The sequence below is a fragment of the Papio anubis genome, chromosome 14 (assembly GCF_008728515.1).
Source record: "Papio anubis isolate 15944 chromosome 14, Panubis1.0, whole genome shotgun sequence".
Taxonomy (NCBI): domain Eukaryota; kingdom Metazoa; phylum Chordata; class Mammalia; order Primates; family Cercopithecidae; genus Papio; species Papio anubis.
The window spans coordinates 74,478,954-74,499,698 of NC_044989.1; the positions used below are offsets into that span (position 1 = coordinate 74,478,954).

General features: G+C 46.8%; 1 protein-coding gene across 8 annotated transcripts in view; it reads right to left on the minus strand.

Annotated features, from left to right (window-relative positions):
- LOC101014941 (electrogenic sodium bicarbonate cotransporter 4) overlaps positions 1–20,745 on the minus strand; it is a 129,691-nt gene that overhangs the window by 1,561 nt on the left and 107,385 nt on the right. For 7 of the 8 annotated variants that reach the window (XM_031655287.1, XM_031655286.1, XM_031655288.1 and 4 more), the window contains 9 exons: positions 19,357–19,514; positions 18,211–18,298; positions 16,581–16,735; positions 15,791–16,000; positions 13,994–14,168; positions 11,999–12,132; positions 10,694–10,965; positions 5,342–5,400; positions 2,466–2,666 (listed from right to left, as the gene is read on the minus strand). In XM_031655287.1, the coding sequence (XP_031511147.1) occupies positions 2,466–2,666; positions 5,342–5,400; positions 10,694–10,965; positions 11,999–12,132; positions 13,994–14,168; positions 15,791–16,000; positions 16,581–16,735; positions 18,211–18,298; positions 19,357–19,514 (1,452 nt within the window). Of the gene's footprint in view, positions 1–2,465; positions 2,667–5,341; positions 5,401–10,693; positions 10,966–11,998; positions 12,133–13,993; positions 14,169–15,790; positions 16,001–16,580; positions 16,736–18,210; positions 18,299–19,356; positions 19,515–20,745 lie in introns of those variants that run through there. The other variant, XM_031655291.1, reaches the window with a different exon arrangement.

Consider the following 20,745-nt stretch of genomic DNA (forward strand, 5'->3'; position numbering starts at 1 on the left):
AAATTAGTAACAGCTTTATATTCTCATGATCATATAAATATTAGTCACAGTAGAACCAAGTAGTGTGCTAGGTTTATACTTCCTTTTCTCTAATATTCCTAGCATAGACGTCAAAACCATATGAATGGTTATTAAGTTAAACCACATGAATTTGCCTTTTTTTGTAGGTCGAAACAGTCAAATATGGGCAACTTCACATGGTACAACCTAATCAGAGAGTGTCAGTTGCTCTCCAAATTGGATGTATCTGTTTACACTCCCACCTACTGCTTTCCATCTCCAACATCTGATGTCCCAACACCTTCATCTGTCTACCAATCTGATGAGTATGAAATGGTGTGGCCTCATTCCTCTCTGCAACCCAAAATTCCAGGAGGCAATTGAGCAATTTTTAAGTAATGTGAGGGAAAAAATGTTGGTGGCGCAAGAACTCCATGCCACATGAATTACTTTTCATCCTACAGGCAACTGATAGATATTCTCAGATACTGCGACTGCTTGAGAATTTTTACATAAAAGGAGATAGGGATATGCTCTGGGCTGGAAGTGGGCAGGAAGGAAGAGAACTCGTCTTAAGGATGCACTCGTGTTGTAAGCAAACTATTTTTTACTCAGTTTACATACTGCAAAGCTTCCTAAAGCACCTTTTATTCAGTCTTTAGAAAATTTGGGAAAAATTCAACTATTTATATCAAAGATTTTATCACTATGATTAGTAGTAGTAGCAGTAGCAGCTGTAATACTTAGTTAAGATGGCTTTAGGAGAGTGCTAATGGAGTTTATGGTGGGAAAGAGTTGCTAAAATTCTTCTGAGTACCTCCCACCCCACAGCACAGTCACTGTTTACATATTCAAGTGCTGTTTTAATAAATGTTTTATTCCAGCCACAAACTGGTAGAAAATAAAATTTAAAACAGCAGTTAGGGCCAGGCGCAGTGGCTCACAGCTGTAATCCCAGCACTTTGGGAGGCTGAGGTTGGGGGATCACCTGAGGTAAGGAGTTCAAGACCAGCCTGGCCAATATGGTGAAACCCCATCTCAACTAAAATTACAAAAATTAGCCGCGCGTGATGGCAGGCGCCTATAGTCCCAGCTATTTGGGAGCCTGAGGCAGGAAAATCACTTGAATCTGGGAGGTGAAGGTTGCAGTGAGCCAAGATCATGCCACTTCACTCCAGCCTGGGTGACAGAGTGAGACTGTGTCTCAAGATAATAATAATTATGATTATATGATTATAATTATTATTTTTATAATAAAATAAAAAATAAAATAGCAGTTAGCATTTACGACAGTATAAAAAAATCAAGTATCTAGAAATAAATCTAACAAAAAATGTTCAAGACTTCAAGATCAAAATGTATAAAACATCATGGAGAGAAAGAAGACCAAAATAAATGAAGTATACCGTATTCATAAATCAGAAACTCAAAGTTTGAAAGACATCAATTCTTCCCAAACAGAGTCAAAGATAATCCTATCAAATTCGAACAAGTTTTCATTTTGGTGAAATTTAAGATGATTCTAAAATTCATGTGGAAATGCAAAGGGCCAAGAAAATATTATATAAAAAGGACAAAGAGAGAGAGAGTTTGGGAGACAAAGATATAAAGACTTATAAGCTACAGAAATTAAGACTGTCATACTGATATATAAATAAACTAATGAAACAAAATAAGGAACCCAGAAACAGACCCTGTCATATAGGAACATTTGATATATGGCAAAGGAAGTATTGCAAAGCAATGGAGAAGGAATAGTCTTTAAAAAATAGTGGAACAATTGACCGTATAAAATCACAAAGAAACACTATCTCACAGTACACATCAAAATCAATTCTGACGGACTGTAGATCTAACATGAAAGGAAAAACAATAAAGCTTTTAGAAGGTAACATACAAGAATATCTGCTGTCCAATATTTGCCTTGAGGAAAGTTTGAATATTCAATTACAATAAAACTAATAATTTCTGTTAATCAAAAGATACCATTAAGGATGTAAAAAGAAAAAAACGGTCACAGAGTGGGAGATTTCACAACACATATAATCACAAAAACATTTCTACCCAGAATATATAAAAAACTCTTGCAAATCAGAAAGGCAGACAACCCAAAATGTGCAAGGGATTTCAACAGACACTTCCAAACAGAAAGTCAACTGGCCACATGGCCAATAAACACAGGAATAGCTGTGCTTTCAACTTCATTAGTCATCAGGGAAATGAAACATTTTTAAAACACAATGAGATAATACTATAGACAAAGACTAAAGATAAAAGCCTGACGATACCAAGTGTTACCAAGGGGACCGGCCAACAAGGGAACACAGTTCTCTCTGACTTAACTTGAAAAACCCCAGTGGTCCAGTGCTCATGTGGAGTCCATCCATGGGTGGACCAGAACCCTCTCTTGGGGACTCAGCAGCAGTCTGACTGCAGGTCCCCTCCTAACTGCAGGGTGAGCTTACCTTGGTAGGAAAGTAGCGGCTGAATTTGAACTTCTTCAGGGTCAGGGTCATGGAATATGTCCCAAAGAAAAGGATGAAGGACATGAGCGCCAGGTCTGGGATAAACTTGCAGGAATTCCCAAGCAGGCGCCCGCCATAGCTCAGACACTCCTTCTTGCTCAGCAGGGACCAGTCCAACGCTGTGAGGTTAAGGGGGTTGTACTTGGAGACCAAGCACAGGAGACAATGGGTCAGCATCTTCCTGATCAGTCAGCTGTGTCCTTCCCACTGCAGTCCCCAGGCAGCCAGCAAACCTTCCCACACCCTCTGAGGGATCCCAGCCCTCCCGGCCATGATGGTGTCCTCAGCAACACAGTGATGTTCCTGGGGACGGGCTGGTTCATGGAATGACAAGCTCCCTGGGAAGATTAGGAGCTCACATGTGTTTCTTCCCTGTGTTCTAGGATGCACTGCTGTGCTAGTAAGGAGGAAAAGTGCAGAGAGGATGCCTTCTCCCTCAGCAGGCCTGGCTCCCATCAACCAACCACAGGTCCTGTGGATGCCTCCTTCCTGAAGTGTCTCATCTTTATTCTCTCCCCTCCATCCCCTCTGTCACATCCTTTCACATAGGGGGGATCACATCCCTTGTCAGTCCCCTCTTGGGTCATTTCAGCCATTCCCCACCTTGGTGTCTCAGATGCCTCAAATCCAGGCCGTACACAACAGTGAATTTTTATATATAAATTATTTTTATATATAAATTATATAATACATAATTATATATATTAATTATATATTATAATATATAATTATATAATTTTCATATAAATTATATATGTTATATATAATATAAATCATATTATATATATAAAAGTAAATCACCAAAGCAACTTAAAATGTCCCCTCCAGGGTGGCATTCCTCTGCTGCCCTCACTGGTCTGGCCCCACATCTCTTTCCCGGCTTGTCTCTTGTGGTTGCCTGTCCGAGCCCCACCTTCACCCCGTCTTAGCTGGCCTAGCCCACCCACTAGCCTCTGCACGGGTTTTGTGCTTTTCCTCTCTTGCCCTTCTGTTTATGCTGTTCCCTCTGTCTGGAATGTGCTTTTCTCTGCTGAGTCAACTTTTTCCCAACCTTGAAGACCAGATGGCATTCTACTTCCTCTTTGAGGCTTTCCTTGGCCTCTCCAGCAGCCTCCTTTCCTGCCTTCAAGACTGAAGTACACATTTGGCCTATATTTAATGCATGGTGTATTCTGCTTATGCTGTCCCACAACTTTTCAAGTTCTTCTCCACAAATATATTAAAAACAAAATTGAGGACAGGGACCACGTTGGTTTCTCAGATGTCTTTTTTAGCCTTCAGTGTACATGGCCCCTTGCATATAATAGGGACTCAGAAATAGGCACTGACTGATTCTGTTCTTTCTCTCTCAAAATTTGATAGTTAGCCAGCCTGGGCAACATAGTGAGACCCTGTCTCTACAAAAAATTTAAAAATTAGCCAGGCATGGCGGCTGATGTCTGTAGTCCCAGCTACTCAGGAGGCTGAGGCAGGAAGATCACTTGAGCTCAGGAATTTGAAGCTGCAGTGATGATATGATCACACCACTACATTCCAGCCTGGGCAACAGAGCAAGACCCCATCTCAAAAAAAAAAACAAAAAACAACAAAAACAAAACCCTGATCTTTGAAAAATATTAAATTAAATTGCCAACTGGGATGTGCGTAGGCAGAGCAATCAATTGCCTAGGCAGGAATAACTTAAGAAGCAACCTTGGAGACAGTAAAAGCTCACAAACGTCCCCCAAGTCCTACCAGGTGCTACATTCATCCGGAATTGAACTTCTATCGTTAAGCCACTTAGGCTGGGATGCTGGTTCCTAAAGACCACCGTCATTACTGGGAAAGGCAGACCATACCTTAGGCCCCAGAGACTAAGGTGTGCAAAGAACACGTTAGGTTCATTGAGGAAGAAACACTAATAAACTCTCTGGGGCTGGAGAGTGGCACTGTTGGAAATTGGGGGTCCTAGGCAGAAAGAGAAGGAAGAAGGCAAAAAGATGAATGGCAGGCTTTGCTTACAGCTTTGTGCGGCCCTATTTACCATCCCTCACCTCTACCTCCCCTTCCTCTGTGTGCGTGTCATATTATTATTATTATTATTATTATTATTATTATTACTATTATTGAGACAAGGTCTCGCTCTGTCACCCAGGCTGGAGTGTAGTGGTGCGATCTTGGCTCACCACACCTCTGCCTCCTGGGTTCAAACAATTCTTGTGCCTCAGCCTCTTGAGTAGCTGGGATTACAGGCGTGTACCACTACACCTGGCTTGTATCATATTATTAGTACACATGGGGCTGGGTGCGGTGGCTCACTTCTGTAATCCCAGCACTTTGGGAGGCCAAGGCAGGCAGATCAGTTGAGGTCAGGAGTTCGAAACCAGCCTGCCCAACATGGTGAAACCCCGTCTATACTAAAAATACAAAAAATTAGCTGGGTGTGGTGGTGCGTGCCTGTAATCCCAGCTACTCAGGAGGCTGTGGCAGGAGAATTACTTGAACCCAGGGAGGTGGAGGTTGCGGTGAGCCAAGATCGCACCACTGCACTCCAGCCTGGGTGACAGAGTAAGACCCTGTCTCAAAAAACAAAAAACAAAAACACACGAAAAACATGAATTTAACAGAATGAGGCATGTTTTTAAGTGGGATGTTTACAGTATATACCTAAGAAAAAGGTTTGCATCTACAAAGCTCTGCAGGTGACCCTGACGTGAGGTTGGAGTTGACCTCTGCAAGTCTGGGTGGCTATAAGTTGGTCTCATTTCCAAAATCTTTTCTCCCTCCTCCTACAAACAAAAGCACTCAAATGTCTTACATGAGAGGAAAGGACTTACCAGAGAAGCGTTGGTGTCTGGTGCCAGTGGGGCTGAAGCATTGAACATGGTTGTATTCACTGTGGATGAGCACATGACACGGGGCAGGGTCAGCAGCTGTGGGGCTGGGAGCTGCATTCCCAATCCCTTCGCATCTCCTTCCAGTTCCTTAGAGCCAAGGCCTGGCTTCCACTGTGAGGGCAGCTCCCTCTCCACCTTCCTCACTTTGCCCCAGTTAGGGAAGGGCTGGTGGGACCGAGCCTGGGCCACAGCTCTGACAGACCAGCTGGGCCAGGAGAGCACCCGCCTGACGACGAACAGCTGGTTTTAAAAACTGAAATAAGGAATCTGGGACCAAGACAAAGTGCTAAGACAAACTGGAGGATAACGTGCCTTATGAATCCCCACTGGCCACTGGGCTTTTAGACTTAAAAATGTTCAAAGAACTTACTCTATGCCACGCACTATGCCAAGCCTTTATATATATTCATTTGTTTAAATCCCAAATCTTCACCAAGTATGCCCACTTTACAGATGAGGTAACTGAGGCCCAGAGAGGTTATATAATTCACCCAAGGTCACACAGTTCATACTTGGAGCCATGACCCCATCCCAGGAAGGCTGGCCCAGAGCCTATAAACTTCCCAGCTCTACACCGTGAACTTCCCTGCCCTGTTCACCTCCACAGATATGTTCCTTCCCTTCCAGCCCTCTTTTTTGCCCAGGCTGGAGTGTAGTGGCATGATATTAGCTCACTGCAACCTCCACCTCCCAGGTTCAAGCGATTCTTGTGCCTCAGCCTCCCGAATAGCTGGGACTACAGACGCATGCCACCACGCCTGGTTAATTTTTTGTATTTTTAGTAGAGATGGGGTTTTACCATGTTGGCCAGGCTGGTCTTGAACTCTTGACCTCAAGTGCTCTGCCCATCTCAGCCTCCCAAAGTGCTGGGATTACAGGCATGAGTCACTGCACCCAGCGCATATGTGCTTTTTATTAAAGGTCAGCTAGGCCTGAAAGAACTTGTTGCTTTGATATTATCGTTTCTAATCTGCCAAGTGCAAGTTGAGAAAAGTTAAACCAAAGTCCAGGTTTTGAAGCAGAATCGGGAACCCAAAGGTGCTGCTCTCAGCGGCTCTCTCTGCGTTCCTTGATGGATACTTCCCTACCCTGGCTTCAGTGTCCCTAACCATATGTGGATCACATGAAGGTCTACAGGGAGAGTTTCAAGGAACCACAGTCATCTGTCTCTCCTTTCCACATGGACCCTTCTGTTCCCCTGTTCTGCAGTCTGTCCTGCTTCCTTTGCTCCTCATTCGCAGGGCCAGGCTCCCCCGGGATGTGGCCACCCACGGGAAGTCAGGCTTTGGAGGCCTGCTGCCTTCTCTCTTCTTCCTGAACTGCAAGGGTAGAGGCAAAGGCCAGGCCCGCCTCACCATCCTCCTCTAGTGAAGGCAGAGGCAAGCAGTCCCTCTGCAGCAGGTCTGTGGAGACAGGGAGCAGGCCTGCCAGCCATCTTGCCAGCAATATGTCTGAAATGCAGTGTAAGCCCGATGTGGCTCCTGCTGGCTGACACAGGCAGTTAGAAACCCAGAAAGAAGAAGAGGTCTATCTTCGGGCTTCTCCCAATCTCCAACAAGCTGTCCATAGGGCTGATGTGACCACAGAGCCCTGCTATGTTGCTCACTCCCATGCCTGCTGGGGGGCTAAGGAATTTCATCTTGACCCATGGCAGAATATTCCTAGAAGCTCTACAAACCCAGAGGTTTGTTAGGATTGTTCTGAGGAAGGCTTCATTTATTAGAAATTGGGGTTCTATTGCCTTTCCTCACATCAGTGACCAAAAGAACATGATGCGCAATTAATGATGGCGACAGAGAAGCCAGGCAGGAAGGCTGCCTCAGGGGTCCTCACTCAAATGCTAGAGAACTCCTGGCTGATGCTTGAGCCTGGGGAGTTCAGATGTCTTTTTCACTACCCAATGTCTTCAGACCACCTTTGATGTCTTCTGCTTATGCTTATCAATTCTTTTATATCAAGAACTCTGTAGGGTTTATCTGAAAGCCATTTGAGATGAAGGTGAAAGAAATATAACCTGGAAAATTTTAGAAAGGGTCCAAGTATCAAACATTTTAAAATTCCAGTGTTTACAAAGTGGTACTCACTTGGGATTGAAAGCAGCCAAATCAGTGTGTGCAGCATTCATAAATAGAATACAAATCAGTTACAATGGAAGCAAAAGCAAATAGAAAGAGAGTGCCCCCAAACAAGCTTTTATGATGAAGAGTGACAAAGAGTGAGAGTATACTATATTAAGACTGGGCCTCTCAGTAAAACTAGGATTATGGGCCCATTACTGAGTAGGTGGCCCATGGACTGGGAAAGAAACCTTCCACAGTTCGTCCCCCTCATCCCAGTCTCCTAAATGTGTAGAATTTTCCTTTCCATGTTATCTTAATTAAAACTAACTTGTCCTAGTTCTAGTTCCTTTACTTTCTGTGAAGAAACTGAAAATTTAATCTTACTGGGGTTTAATGGTCAATAATGGCCCATTATTACTAATAGTTCAACAGAGCGATGGTTCTCAAACTTAAGAGTGCATCAGAATCAATTGGAAGACTTAATATACGTCAGGGTGGACCCTACTCCAGGGTCCTTCCTTTCTTCCTTCCTTCCTTCCTTCCTTCCTTTCTTCCCTCCCTCCCTCCCTCTCTCCTTCCCTCCTTTCCTCCTTCCCTCCCTCCCTCCCTTCCTTCCTTTTTCTTTCTTTTCTCTTTTCTTTTCTTTCTTTTTCTCTTTCTTTCTTTCTTTCTCTCCTTCCTTCCTTCCTTCCCTTTCCTTTTTCTTTCTTTCCTCCTCTCCTCACCTCTTATCTTCTCTTTTCTTCCTCTTCTGCTTCTGCTGCTTCTCTCTCTCTCTCTGTCTCTCTCTCTCTTCTTTCTTTCTTAGAAATAAAGACAGGGTCTGGCTATGTCGTCCAGGCTGGTCTCAAACTCCTGGGCTCAAGTGATCCTCCTACCTCAACCTTCTGACTAGCTGGGACTACAGGTGTGCACCACTGTGCCCAGCCAGAGACTCTGATTCAGCAGGTCTGGGGTAGGAGGCTAAGAATTTGTATTTCTAACAAGTTCCCTGATGCTGCTGGTCCAGGGACCACATTTTGAGAACCATGACAATAGCATGACCCCAAAGAATGAGGTGACATCAGGCACCTGGGCAAAGCCAGAGGGGAAGCTATTTGGGAACAGGTGGCTTCATTATATCCCTCATAACGCACCTTATATGCTCCTACGGCCCTTGTTCCTAGAGCACCCCTGGGTTTGTTTTTTCCTGTGGATAGATGATTCTCAGAATGGCCAAAGCAGCCAGGTGTGGTGGCTCACGCCTGTAATCCCAGAAATTTGGGAGGCCGAGGCGGGCAGATCATGAGGTCAAGAGATCGAAGCCATCCTGGCCAAAATGGTGAAACCCTGCCTCGACTAAAAATACAAAAATTAGCTGGGTGTGGTGGCAAACACTTGTAGTCCCAGCTATTTGGGAGGCTGAGGCAGGAGAATCGCCTGAACCCAGGAGGCGGAGGTTGCAGTGAGCCGAGATCGCGCCACTGCACTCCAGCCTGGGCGACAGAGCCAGACTCTGTCTCAAAACAAAACAAAACAAAACAAAACACAGAATTTGAATTTTTTTCTAAAGGAGATCAAGGACGTGTGCTTCTAGAAGCTATGTTTGTGTAAAATTTATGTCAATGCAACACTGAATCTACAGTCTAGAAGATACAAGCACGTAAGAGGGCCCTGATGGGGCTTCCCCACAGAGGCAGGATTTGCTCCAGGGCAGAATGAAAAGGGCCTGCCTGCAGGTAGGATCCCCTCTGGGCAAGCAACATGCCTTGGCTCAGGACAAAGGGTAGCATCACCTGTCATTAGATTTTAGTGGAATAATTCAAAATTAATGGCAGAAAAAAAGAAAGAAAAAAATAAGTCTGGACTTCTTTACAAAATCAGTGTAGTCACAGAGGGAAGGGGTTATAATCAAAACTGAACTCCTTGAAGGCAGGACATCTTTATCTTCCACAAGGCCTAAAGTAGGGCACATAATAATTGTGCAGCAAATATTTTCGATTTCAAATATTATGATTGATTTTTTTACCTGTAGGAATGTATTAAGGGGCTGAACAACCTACTATCCACTTAATTCCTTCAACTCAATCGGGTATAGATTTGGAAACCCCACAGGAGTCCCAGGAGACCAGCAGGGCCTGCATTGAGAGCCCTCTTTTACAGCCAGGGAAACTGAGGCTTGGCATGACCTTGGGTGGTCTCTGGACCTCAGTTTGCTCTCTGTGAGTCCAGCCTTGGTGCTTGGAGATGTGTACATAGACTTCCTGCTCCTGCTCTGCAGCACCCTGGGCACTCTGGGCACATCCCACTGAAGGCTCTTAGGGGCATGATCATGACTATGAAGGAGGCTCAGACTCTATGGGAAGCCCTAACTTATAGATGACAGGTGTTTTGGCCAGAAAGTAACTCTACAGGAGTGGCACTGGGTGTTATCAGGTTGACCCCATCTGTACAGGGATCCTTTTTTACAACACCCTTGGCAGATGGACATCCAGAGAGTGTCCAAGTAACTTGCTACCAACCAAGCAGGCCGAGAACTCCCACGGTGGTTAACTCCCACCATTATAGGTTCTTCCCTAAATTCAGCCAGCATCTGGCTCCCTGGAGTTTCTGCTCCCTGTTCCTCATTCAGCTCTACATCCTGTGGCTTCAGAGGGTGAACACGGTTCCTTTGTGACATGACAGTCCTTCTCTCATAACTCATCTCCCTAAGAGGCTGAATAAGCCCCGGTTTTCCAACTGTTCTCAGATGGCATGGTCAGCAGAGCCTCCACTCTGGACATCTTTCCATCTGTGTGGATGTCCATCCCTCAGGTGTGGTCTCACCTTACACGGTATGTGGCCACATGGGCAGCACTGTCTTGGGGAGAGCTCATCGTATCATGACTTGATGGAGCTGGGAGAGACTTCAGGCACCATCAGGTCTATCTCTGGCCTGCAGCAGGAACCCCTGAGTGGCACTCCCGATAGGTGTGGCCTCCACATTACCCCACACTGAGGCAAAGCATGCCTTACTCCTTCCTGGGGTATCCCTGTGCCCTCCTGATGATAATCCTGTGACTCTTATTAGAGCTACTGTCCCCTTGGTTTCCTTCCGAACACTGGGTTCAAGATCCTGTATTTGCTCCCTTGGAACAGTAAGCCCTTGGCTGAATGGCCCCTCCCCAGCAGTGGGATTAGAGAGCTGTGGTGAAGGATCAGGGGGCCGGTGGGGTAGGTGAGGGCCCACGGCATGTCTGGGGTTACCGGTCACCTGTGTCAGGGGCGACGCACTCGCACTTGTAGGTGGTGATGAAGTTCGGCTTGAAGTCCATATTGATAGGGTAGTACTTGAAGGCACCGATCATCTTCTTGATGGCATCATAGATGAAGATGAAGCTGATGAGGGTTGAGAAGCCCTCCTCGGTGAAGCGGGTGATATATTTGATGATAAAGCTGGCATCTGTGGCCACTAGGATAAGGCACTGGACAGCTGAGTGTAGGCCAATCCAGAGGCGGAACTCCATGTAGTCCAGGCCATTGCCTCTGGAAGGCAGAGGGGAGGTGAGGGGCCTCCAGCCCAGGCCTCCTGGTTGTGCTTGACTCCTCAGACCCACCCCTGAGTGGCTTATCTGTCCTCCTGTGGCACAGATGCCCTCCCAGGGATTGTGAAAGACTGGGGACAGGGACAATTCTTGGGTGCAGTTGTCTGATATTTGAGATCTCATGGGGGTCCAGTGTTCATCTTTATAAGATTTTTTTTTTTTGAGATAGTCTCACTCTTTTGACCAGTCTGGAGTGCAATGGCTCAATCTTGGCTCACTGCAACCTCTGCCTCCCGGGTTCAAGTGATTCTCCTGCCTCAGCCTCCTAAGTAGCTGGGATTACAGGCGCCCGCCACCACACCCGGCTGATTTCTGTATTTTTAGTAGAGATGGGGTTTTGCCATGTTGGCCAGGCTGGTCTCAAACTCCTGACCTTAGGTGATCCGCCCACCTTGGCCTTCCAAAGTGCTGGGATTGCAGGTGTGAACCACCACGCCCAGCCAAAAAAAATTTTTTTAAAGATCTTATGGGGGAGGCAGGAAGGTGCTAAGACATCTCAGTGCCCACAGTTGGTAATAGACACCAGAGTGAGTGAAAAATGGGAATTTTGGAAGAACAGGGCTGGAGCAGCCCTTGGAAATTGTCTAGTCCAAACCCTCATGTTGTAGAGGAGGCAACTGAGCCTGGAGTAGCGATGGGAGCTGCCTGGGTCTGGGTGTAACCTTCTGACCTTCAGTCAAGACTTCATGCACCATACTGCCTATCAAATCACCATTGCTCACGAACTGAGTGGTGTGAATTTTCTCCTCTTGTCGTGGCTGGCCCCTACTGGCTGTGCCAATATGCACTAAGATGTCTTAAAGGCAGGTAGCTGGCAGGAGTCAGGAGGAGCCACCTGGTAGCCCTTCCCATGGTTAAAGATGGCTTTGGCACCTCCGCACCACCACCTCCCCTTTGGGCCTATTCCTGCTCTGGCCCCACCATACCACCCCAAGTGTGAGAGCAGGCACTGGGGGCCACCAAGGGACACCTACTTGCTGAAGTCGAAGAGAAGCTTCTCAAAGATGAGGATGGGCCCCGTGCTGCTGAGAATGATGAGAGGCTGTCCCGAGAAGAGGCAGAACAAGGAGCCAGCCATGGCAGTGCCCAGGAAGCTCTCCATCACTCCCTGGGGGCACAAGGAATGTGTGACTCAGCATAGGAAGGAGAAGGGGTCTTTCCACACAGGCTGCAGCCCAGCAATCTCTCCACGGGCCCAGGCCACAGTGTTTATCCTTTGTTCTGGGCCCTTTCCTGCCTAAATCCTGTTCTCCATCTCCTACAGCCTCTACAACGTGCCATCATGACCAGTGTCACTCTGTTTAATTCCATCTAGATAAAGGTACCATGTGACTTCCTTTTGGCACCCAGGGCCTACAAAACAGTGGACGTGCTTTTCTCTGTGTCCATTCTACTTCCAGAGGACAGTCCATTTATCCATCTGATTATTCATTCATTCAAACATCTGTTTGGTGCTTTTACAGGTCAGATAATTCATTTATTCAAAATCCACGAACTGTCTGCTATGTACCAGGCATTGTGAAAGGACTGAGGACCCATCACTGAACAAGATAACACCTCTTCATTCTAGTGGGAGACACAGGTAAGTAACCAGGCAATTTCCATATAGCAGGGTTTCTCAACCTCTGCACAACGGACATTTTGGGCTAGATGATTCTTTGTTGTGAGGTATCTGTCCTGTGTATTGTAGTGTGTTTAGTAGCATCCATAGCCTCTATACATTAGATACCAGTAGCAACCCTCCTCCCGGCTATAACAATGAAAACTGTCTCTAGATATTGTTAAATGTCTCCTGGGGTGAAAATTGTCCCTGGTTGAGAGCCACTGCCAAGAGGTGTGCTAAGCTGGGATAGGTTTAGAGTGCCACAGGAGCACGCAGTAGGGGTAAAGGGGTGGTCAGGAAGGCCTCCCTAGAAGTAGATAAGTGGAAGCTGAGATCCAAAAAATGAGCAGAGAATTGGCCAGGGGAATGGGGTTAAGTGGAGTGACAAGAAACAGTGTCCCAGGAAGAGGGAGTAGTGTCTAAAAGGCCCGGAGCTGAAAAACAGCATGTACTTGAAGAACCAAAAGATGATCAGGATTGATGGAAAACAGAATGTAGAACAGGTGGGGAGGGTAGGAATGCTGAGAAAGAGAATGCTGGGAGGCGAGGTGTGAGAGCCAGGTAGGGCCATGTGGTGAGGGCCACATGGAGCAGCTGGGATTTATGAGTCAAGGATAATGCTTAGTTTCTGGTGTAGACAGCTGAGTGAACCATGGTATCACCTGCTATGCTGGGGAAGGGCGGGGAGCAGCAGGTCAGGAGGGAAGACAAGGGATGCAATGTCAGCTCTGTGAATTGAGGGACCCTGAGGAGCAGTCATGGGGAATCCCAAGGGGCAGCCATGTGGACATGCCCAGAAGGCAGCTGGACAAATGGGTCTTCTCCTTGGTGCACTGAGCTTTCCAATGGCTCTACTTTGAAGGCCTCCACCGGAGAAGACCCTTGCCTAGGAGATTGGCAGGTGTCTCTGCTGAGCTGTTTTCCCCAGGGAGGCCTGAGTTGTTGTCATGGTCACAGCTTACCATCCTTCTAAAAATGTCTTAACTCCAAACTAAGAATTCAAGGTTAGTTTTTAAAAAGTGTGGGGAGAAGGCCACAATTAGCACTCCATTAATTGTGCTGATTAAATTCACTCTAGTATCAGTGGAAAAAGTACCAAATAACACAGCAGACGATTCCCCATAACGGTTTGGCCTATTTAAATAATCATTAAATGTGGTCTTTAGTAATGAGATTTAGCTTCAGATCTTTAATATTGTCTTATTATTATCATTATTACTTGAAGGGTAAAGGATTACAAATACTGATGGCCTCAACCTGGCTGGTAGATGAAACCTTGGTTTTGGGATTACAAGATGAAACTTCCTGCTGCCACCAGGTGGTGGCAGATCTTACTTTTACACTCAGGGCCCCAGCTCACACACACCTGATAATTGTCGGTGGCATCCCCAAGAAGCCCACCAAAGGTGATCGCGTTGGTGATACAGCCGAGGTAGATGAATAGGATGGCAGAGATGGACTGAATGTGGAAGCCATCATAGAAGTCACTTGGGAACCAGGGCAACTTCCTCTTGATATCCAGACACAGTCCACCGAAGAACCTGCTCAAGACAGGCCCAGGGGCTGCTTTCTCACCACTAACACTAGTGCAGGGGCAGGGCTATTTACAAGAACCTGCAGACCCTGGGGCGAGGAAAGGAACTTGACTGGGGTGGATGGGGCAAAGATCTTTCCACCAGAACATTTAGGGCCAGGGATGAATTCCTGTAGGACTCAGTTTGTGGTTGGCACCACCCACACTGGGAAGGGTGGACATAGGGGTTTTGGAGAGAGAAAGTCTGATGGGAATATGTCCTGGGGTAGACCCAACATTCCATGGAGAATGGAAGTCCTGGGGTCCACAGATGATGGTCCTCCTCACATCCCTGACCATCTGCAGGGTGCCCGCTCTTGGTGAACACAGGTATGTCTAACTTTCAGTGACAGAGGCATCCCAGATTATAACAGATTCATTAAGAACAGATCCTAAACCTTATAACTGGTTGGTATTTGCTTATTTTTTGATTTTGCTATCTGGAACAGTTGAGTGGGAGATTTTAGGTTTGGAGACATTGTTTACTGGGATTGCTATTCCCATAACCCCTAATGCAGTCCTTAGCATGGAGCAGAGTTTCTCAACCTCATTTCTGCTGATATTTTGGACTGGATACTCCTTTGCTGTAGGGGCTGTCCCGTGCACTGCAGGATGTTTAGCAGCTACCTACTACATGCAAGTTGCATCGCCCCTCTCAAGTTGTGCCAAATCCCCTGGGCTCGGGGGTAGGGGGACTAAGGAGGGCCACAGTTGCGTACAATGAGAACCACTGGTATAAAGCCAAGGGCATATAAAACATGACTTCATTCTCAAAGTCATGCTTTATATGTAGATTTGCAAGGCCACATCCTTTCCTAAATCTAGGTCAACCTGAATGACTCCAAGAGCTGGAAAAGAAACCCAAGCCAGGAGAACTTTCTCTTATTTTCTTTAAAAAAAAAGTTTTTGAATAGGTAAATTGAGTTTTAAAAAAAGGTGCTGTTATTGAATTGTGTTGCCCCAAAAGATACATTAAGGTCCTCACATCTATGAAGATGTAATCCAGTTTAGATTAAGTATTGTGGTGGGCCCTAATCCAATATGACTGGGGTCCTTATACAAAGAGGAAAGTGCTCTGTGAAGACAGACACACAGGAGGCCATGTGGTGGAGAGGCAGAGCCGGGGGTGATGCAGCTGCCAGCCAGGAACACCAAGAACTGCTGGCCACCACCAGAAGCCAGGAGGAGGCCAAGAAGGATTCCACCCAGAGCCTCAGGGAGCATGGTGGTCCTGCCAACACCTGCTGTGGAACTCCTCGCCTCCAGAACTGCAGGAAAGTAACCTTCTGTTGTTTTAAGCCATCTAGTTTGTGGTACTTTGTTACAGCAGACCCAGGAAACAGGCACCAAAGGATGTCTAAGAGAAAAGTTTGGGTTCCTCTCCTCTTGTATGGGTCTCAAATTCCCCTCTCCTGAGGCAACCCTTTTTGGGGATCCGTGATGGGGTTCAAGGGCTCTGGGAGGGAAAGAAGGCAGGGGTGACCTCGAGTGGGCACTACAGACCGTGGTTGGGAAAGGTCCCCAGAGGGCGGCTGAGAAGGAGAGAAGTCTAAAGGACAGCAGGGTCACTGGGAGGCCTGGGGTGGGCACCTTCCCGTCCAGATAAGTTCTTCCCCGATTTCGTGCATGGCTGGCATCTCTCCATCATCCCCGCTGCTCGTTCCACCGGCCCCGCCACCGCCAGCCCCGCCGCCACTGCCACCACCACCACCACCTCCATTGCCTCCTCCAGCAACTCCGCCGCCTCCTCCCACAGAGCCATTCATCTGGCCCAGCTCTGCTAGGGAGAACACAGATTTCCTGGAAGAGAAGGGGGATGAGGGAGAGTGGGTCCCCCAGAGCACCCCTCACCTCTCCAACCAAAATTATGAAATATCTTAAAAGACAGAAATGCAGAAAATGATCTAACAATATCCACACGCAGGTCACCTAGACTTTACAAATGTTCACATTTAGCCATATTTGCTTCTGATATATCTTATTATTTTTAAACTTATTTTAAAAGTTATTTTGAGACAGGGTCAAACTCTGTTGCCCAGGCTGGAGTACAGTGGCATGATCACAGCTCACTGCAGCCTTGGCCTCCTGGGCTCAATCAATCCTCCTGCCTCAGGCTCCAGAGTAGCAGGGACTACAGGTGCATGCCACCATGCCCAGCTAATTTGATTTCTTTTTGTAGAGACAAGATCTCACTATGTTGCCCAGGCTGGTTTCAAACTCCTGGACTCAAGTGATCCACCCACCTCAGCGTCCCAAAGTGTTGAGATTACAGGCATGAGCCACTATGCTGAGCCTCAGATGTATTTTAAAGAGCAATAAAATGATACCAACAGAGTTGAAGCCTCCTTTTTCTCTCCCTACTGCCCATTCTCATACACACCTCTTCTCAGCAGAGGGTACCTTCTTGGGTGGCTCAATTCGGATATTTGGGTCCCATTCTCCCGGGGGAAGGACAATGACCTCATCCAGAAATTCATCAATTCCTGCAATCAGATCGTCCCGATTGCGGGCTTTGTAGGCCACGTCACTGAAGAGCTGGTGAGGAGAGAGGAGGGAGAAAAGAAAGATCGCATCTGTTTCTGACATGCCCGGGAGCATACCACATCTAGTTTTTAAAGAAATCATTTTGAACCACGTCTCCCACTGACAACTCACTCTCAGTTTTTGGAATGAGACCATAGCACATTGGTAAAATAAACCACAACGGGACACAGCAGGCACTGGGGGAAGACAGCCTGTCTTGGATCTGAAGGCCTGGTCTCCATATTCTTGCTTGTAGGACTTTGGTTGAGTTACTTAACCTTTCCGTTTCAGTTTTCCACACAGCACGTGCATTAGAAAACCTCTGTAGAGCCCAGTCCAAGGAGCTCAGATATTTCACATCCATTTTTTACTTCCAGCCCTTCGCCCTTGGAGGCTCACGTCGTGTTGTTCACACTGTCTCCAGAATGTGCTTTCTGACTTACAGATTCGATGGGATATGCTCATGTTTAACCTTTTCCCGTTTAGGAAAAAAAAAGGTGCAGCTCATTGCCAGCATTCATTTAATTTTACAGAAACACTCTTTCAGGCCAAAGCAAATCTGACTGATTTTCAATGTGAATATGAAATATAAAAATTATTTTTAGAGTTATTTCTAAAAACAACTAACATCAGAATCACTGGAATGATCAGAGTCATCTAATTTGGAAAAACTGGATTCATCGAATGAATCTTAGGCCAAAAACTGAGAATGATGTTAGCATCACTCGTAGGAATGCTAGTTTTCTAGCATTTGATATTTTCAATGATTGAGAGTTAGTATATTTTGTAAATGGAAATACCACAGCTAAAAACAGAATGCTATAAGTAGAATGATGTCTTTTGTTTCCAAAGTCAATATACAAGAGCAATGCAAAAATAATAAAAGTGAGACATTTCCTGGGGAAAAGTTATCTTGGGGTAAAGCCTGCAGCTGCAAGCACTGCCAGCGAGTATTCTTGGCACAAACGGGAAAGAGTTAAAGTCCTCTAGGCTCCCCATCACTCTGGGGACAGAGTGTTACTCAGCTCTGCTTACAGGCTCTGTGTAGTCTCTGGCTCACCTCTCCAGTGTTACCTCCTGCCCTTGAAGCTCTTACACTGAGCCTACATCAAACCACCTCCATCCAGCTTCTCTGAGCCTGATCCATTTCCTTTGTTTGGAATGCTTGCCTCATAGCCTGGTGCTGGGTCTGCCTTCCTCCTGCTCCTCCTTAGCCTTAAAGCCCCCTCATCTGTGAAGCCCTCCTTGACCCCCTGGGAAGCTGGCACATGGTTAGTTTTACAATTATCGTCTGTCCCTCACACTTGATTGGTTCTCCTAAAGGACAATGACTATTCCCTGATTCTCATTATCTTTAGCATCCTGTGTAGTGCCTGTTACACAGTAGGTGCTCAAATGTGCTGGCTGGATAAGTTAATGAATGAAGGTGCAGTGCTTGTTGCAGGAGCTGTAAAATTCAGGAGTACAAGCTTCTGGTTACCACTTACATCATCTACCATGAGGGTTGCAATGGCACGGCCAATTTCATTGTAGGATTTTGCTCTCCCAGAAGGTCCCAGCAGTATAAACAGAAATCTGCAAAGAAGATGGAGAAGATTAAGGAAGAGGAGCATGAAAGTGAGAAGGAAAAATAGAAATAAGTAAAGAGAATTCTTTGGCCCTGAACAATATGCTTTTTTTTTTTTTGAGACAAGTGCTTGCTTTGTCACCCAGGCTGGATGGAGTGCAACGGCACAATCTTGGCTCACTATAGCCTCCACCTCCTGGGCTCAAGCAATCCTCCCACCTCAGCCTATTGAGTAGCTGGGACTACAGGCGTGCACCACCATGTCCAGCTAATTTTTTGTATTTTCAGTAGATACAGGGTTTCACCATGCTGCCCAGGCTGGTCTCCAACTCCTGGGCTCGAGCGATTCACCTACCTTGGCCTCTCAAAGTGCTGGGATTAGAGGCATAAGCCACTGCGCTGGGCCCATTTTTAACATTTTTACTTCCCTCCATGGAACCCTATGTTTGCTTTGGAGGAACATTTCCTCTTCCCCTCCCATGAGGCTCCCCATCAAGCATCCTCACCTTTGTCTTGCTGCCCAAGCCCACCTGACAACTTCTCTCCCAGTTGTTGCCTCCTTCTTTATTATTATTATTATTATTAATAATAATTTTTTTTCCAAGATGGAGTCTTGCTCTGTCACCAAGGCTGGGGTGCAATGGCACGATTTCGGCTCACTGCAACCTCTGCCTCCTGGGTTCAAGTGATTCTCCTGCCTCAGCCTTCTGAGTAGTTGGGATTACAGATGTGCACCACCACACCTGGCTAATTTTTTTGTATTTTTAGTAGAGACGGGGTTTCACCATGTTGGCCAGGCTGGGCTCGAATTCCTGATCTCATGATTGGCCCGCCTTGGCCTCCTAAAGTGTTGGGATTAAAGGCATGAGCCACCGCACCCGGCCTCTTTTATGATTATTTTTAATAAACTCTAAAACTCTTCTCTAGTCAGAAGATTTCCCTTCCCAGCAGCCTCCAAGTTTAGAGGTGTCTCTGAGAGCACTAACAGTCAACAGCACTGTTTGCTGACTGTACTGCTGACTGGTTCCCTAAGGGTGGCATGGGGACAGGTTTCAGTGGCTCTCACCTGGTGGGGACAGGCACCTCGGTCACTCCTCCCAGCATGGCCGACTGGATGAGGCGCACGAACGCGATGAATGGCTGGTCTAGGAAGTCCACCTCACCCACGAGCACGTTGGAGGCTTCTGAGTCCTTGGGAATCTTCTTCATGAATTTGTTTTTCCGCTGAACAGGGAGGGGAAATGAGATTGCCAAGGAAGACTCCCACCTGCTCTCCTTCACTTCCCTTCAGACTGCTTTGAGGCCTAACTTGAAAAAAATTCTCTCAATGTTGCCAAGACACTGAAAGAATAAACAAGTACTCCTTTGATTCTGCAGATGGGAAGACTGAATGTAGGTTAACCCCAGGCACCATTAAGCCTTGTAGATGGGAAGGTACTGGCAATGACTCTCCTTGACTAAGACATTCCTTGATGGATGAAAACGGCTCCACTGAGCTGTGGGCTGAGGGGTCAGAGAAGAGCCCTGGGGTTGCCAGACATCAGGCCCAGATTGCCTTCCTCAGGCTGAGCAGATGGGAAGTCTCAGTGCTTCTACTCTAGCCACCCAGACCTCCCCTCTCCACCTTCACTTTTGGTGGCTGTGGGGAGGAGGAGGCCTGTTCTGATGGTCAGAGTAGACAGGCCTTCTTTTCCCTTTGTCACCAGCTTCCTGGCTCACAGGAATTCCTGGACCAGTCTCCAAGTCTGTGGGAGACTTCCATGACCCCAAGTTACCCCCAGGGGACCTCCCAGGAAATTCATAACTTCTGGAATTTTCCAGCGGAGACTATCAAGGTAGCCTCTCTTCAGTCGCTCTGGCTAGTGTCTCTTCAAAGGAAGAAGGTCACACAGGCAGAGCCAGTGGGGTCTGATGTGAGAGGTATTGGAGACAAACCCTCCACCCAAACATGTTCCCACTGTCTGCATTTATAACTTCATTCTTCCTGAGTCCTCTTTTACACTGAAGATCCTCCAGGGGTGGCTACTTTCAAGCTCTTCTTAGTCCTCACCATCTTAGAATGAATTTCTTTTTCAGATTGCTTTCTCTCTGGGCAGCAAGGGCATGGACAGACAAGAGACAGAGATAATTTTGTTGGAAGATGGAGGGGAGCAGTTGGGGTGGCGGCAGGGCTGCGTGCAGTCCACAGTGGCTGACACAGTGGGAAAGAGCCTGGGGGTAGAGGACAGCTCTGAAGAGAGCGCCTGTGAATATCACAATTTTCCCACCAATCCCCCTTCTGCTGGAGTCTTTCCCGTGGGCACAGGCCTGTTTCTCACAGCCTCAGTGAAGACACAGGTTCCTTGTGTCTCTTCCTGTCCCTGTGGAGGGGTCAGTTGTGGGCATGGATATGGTCAACAGGTCCTGCCCTTTTGTCCCCATGGCTGTTTCCTGATTCAACTCACGTGGGGGCATC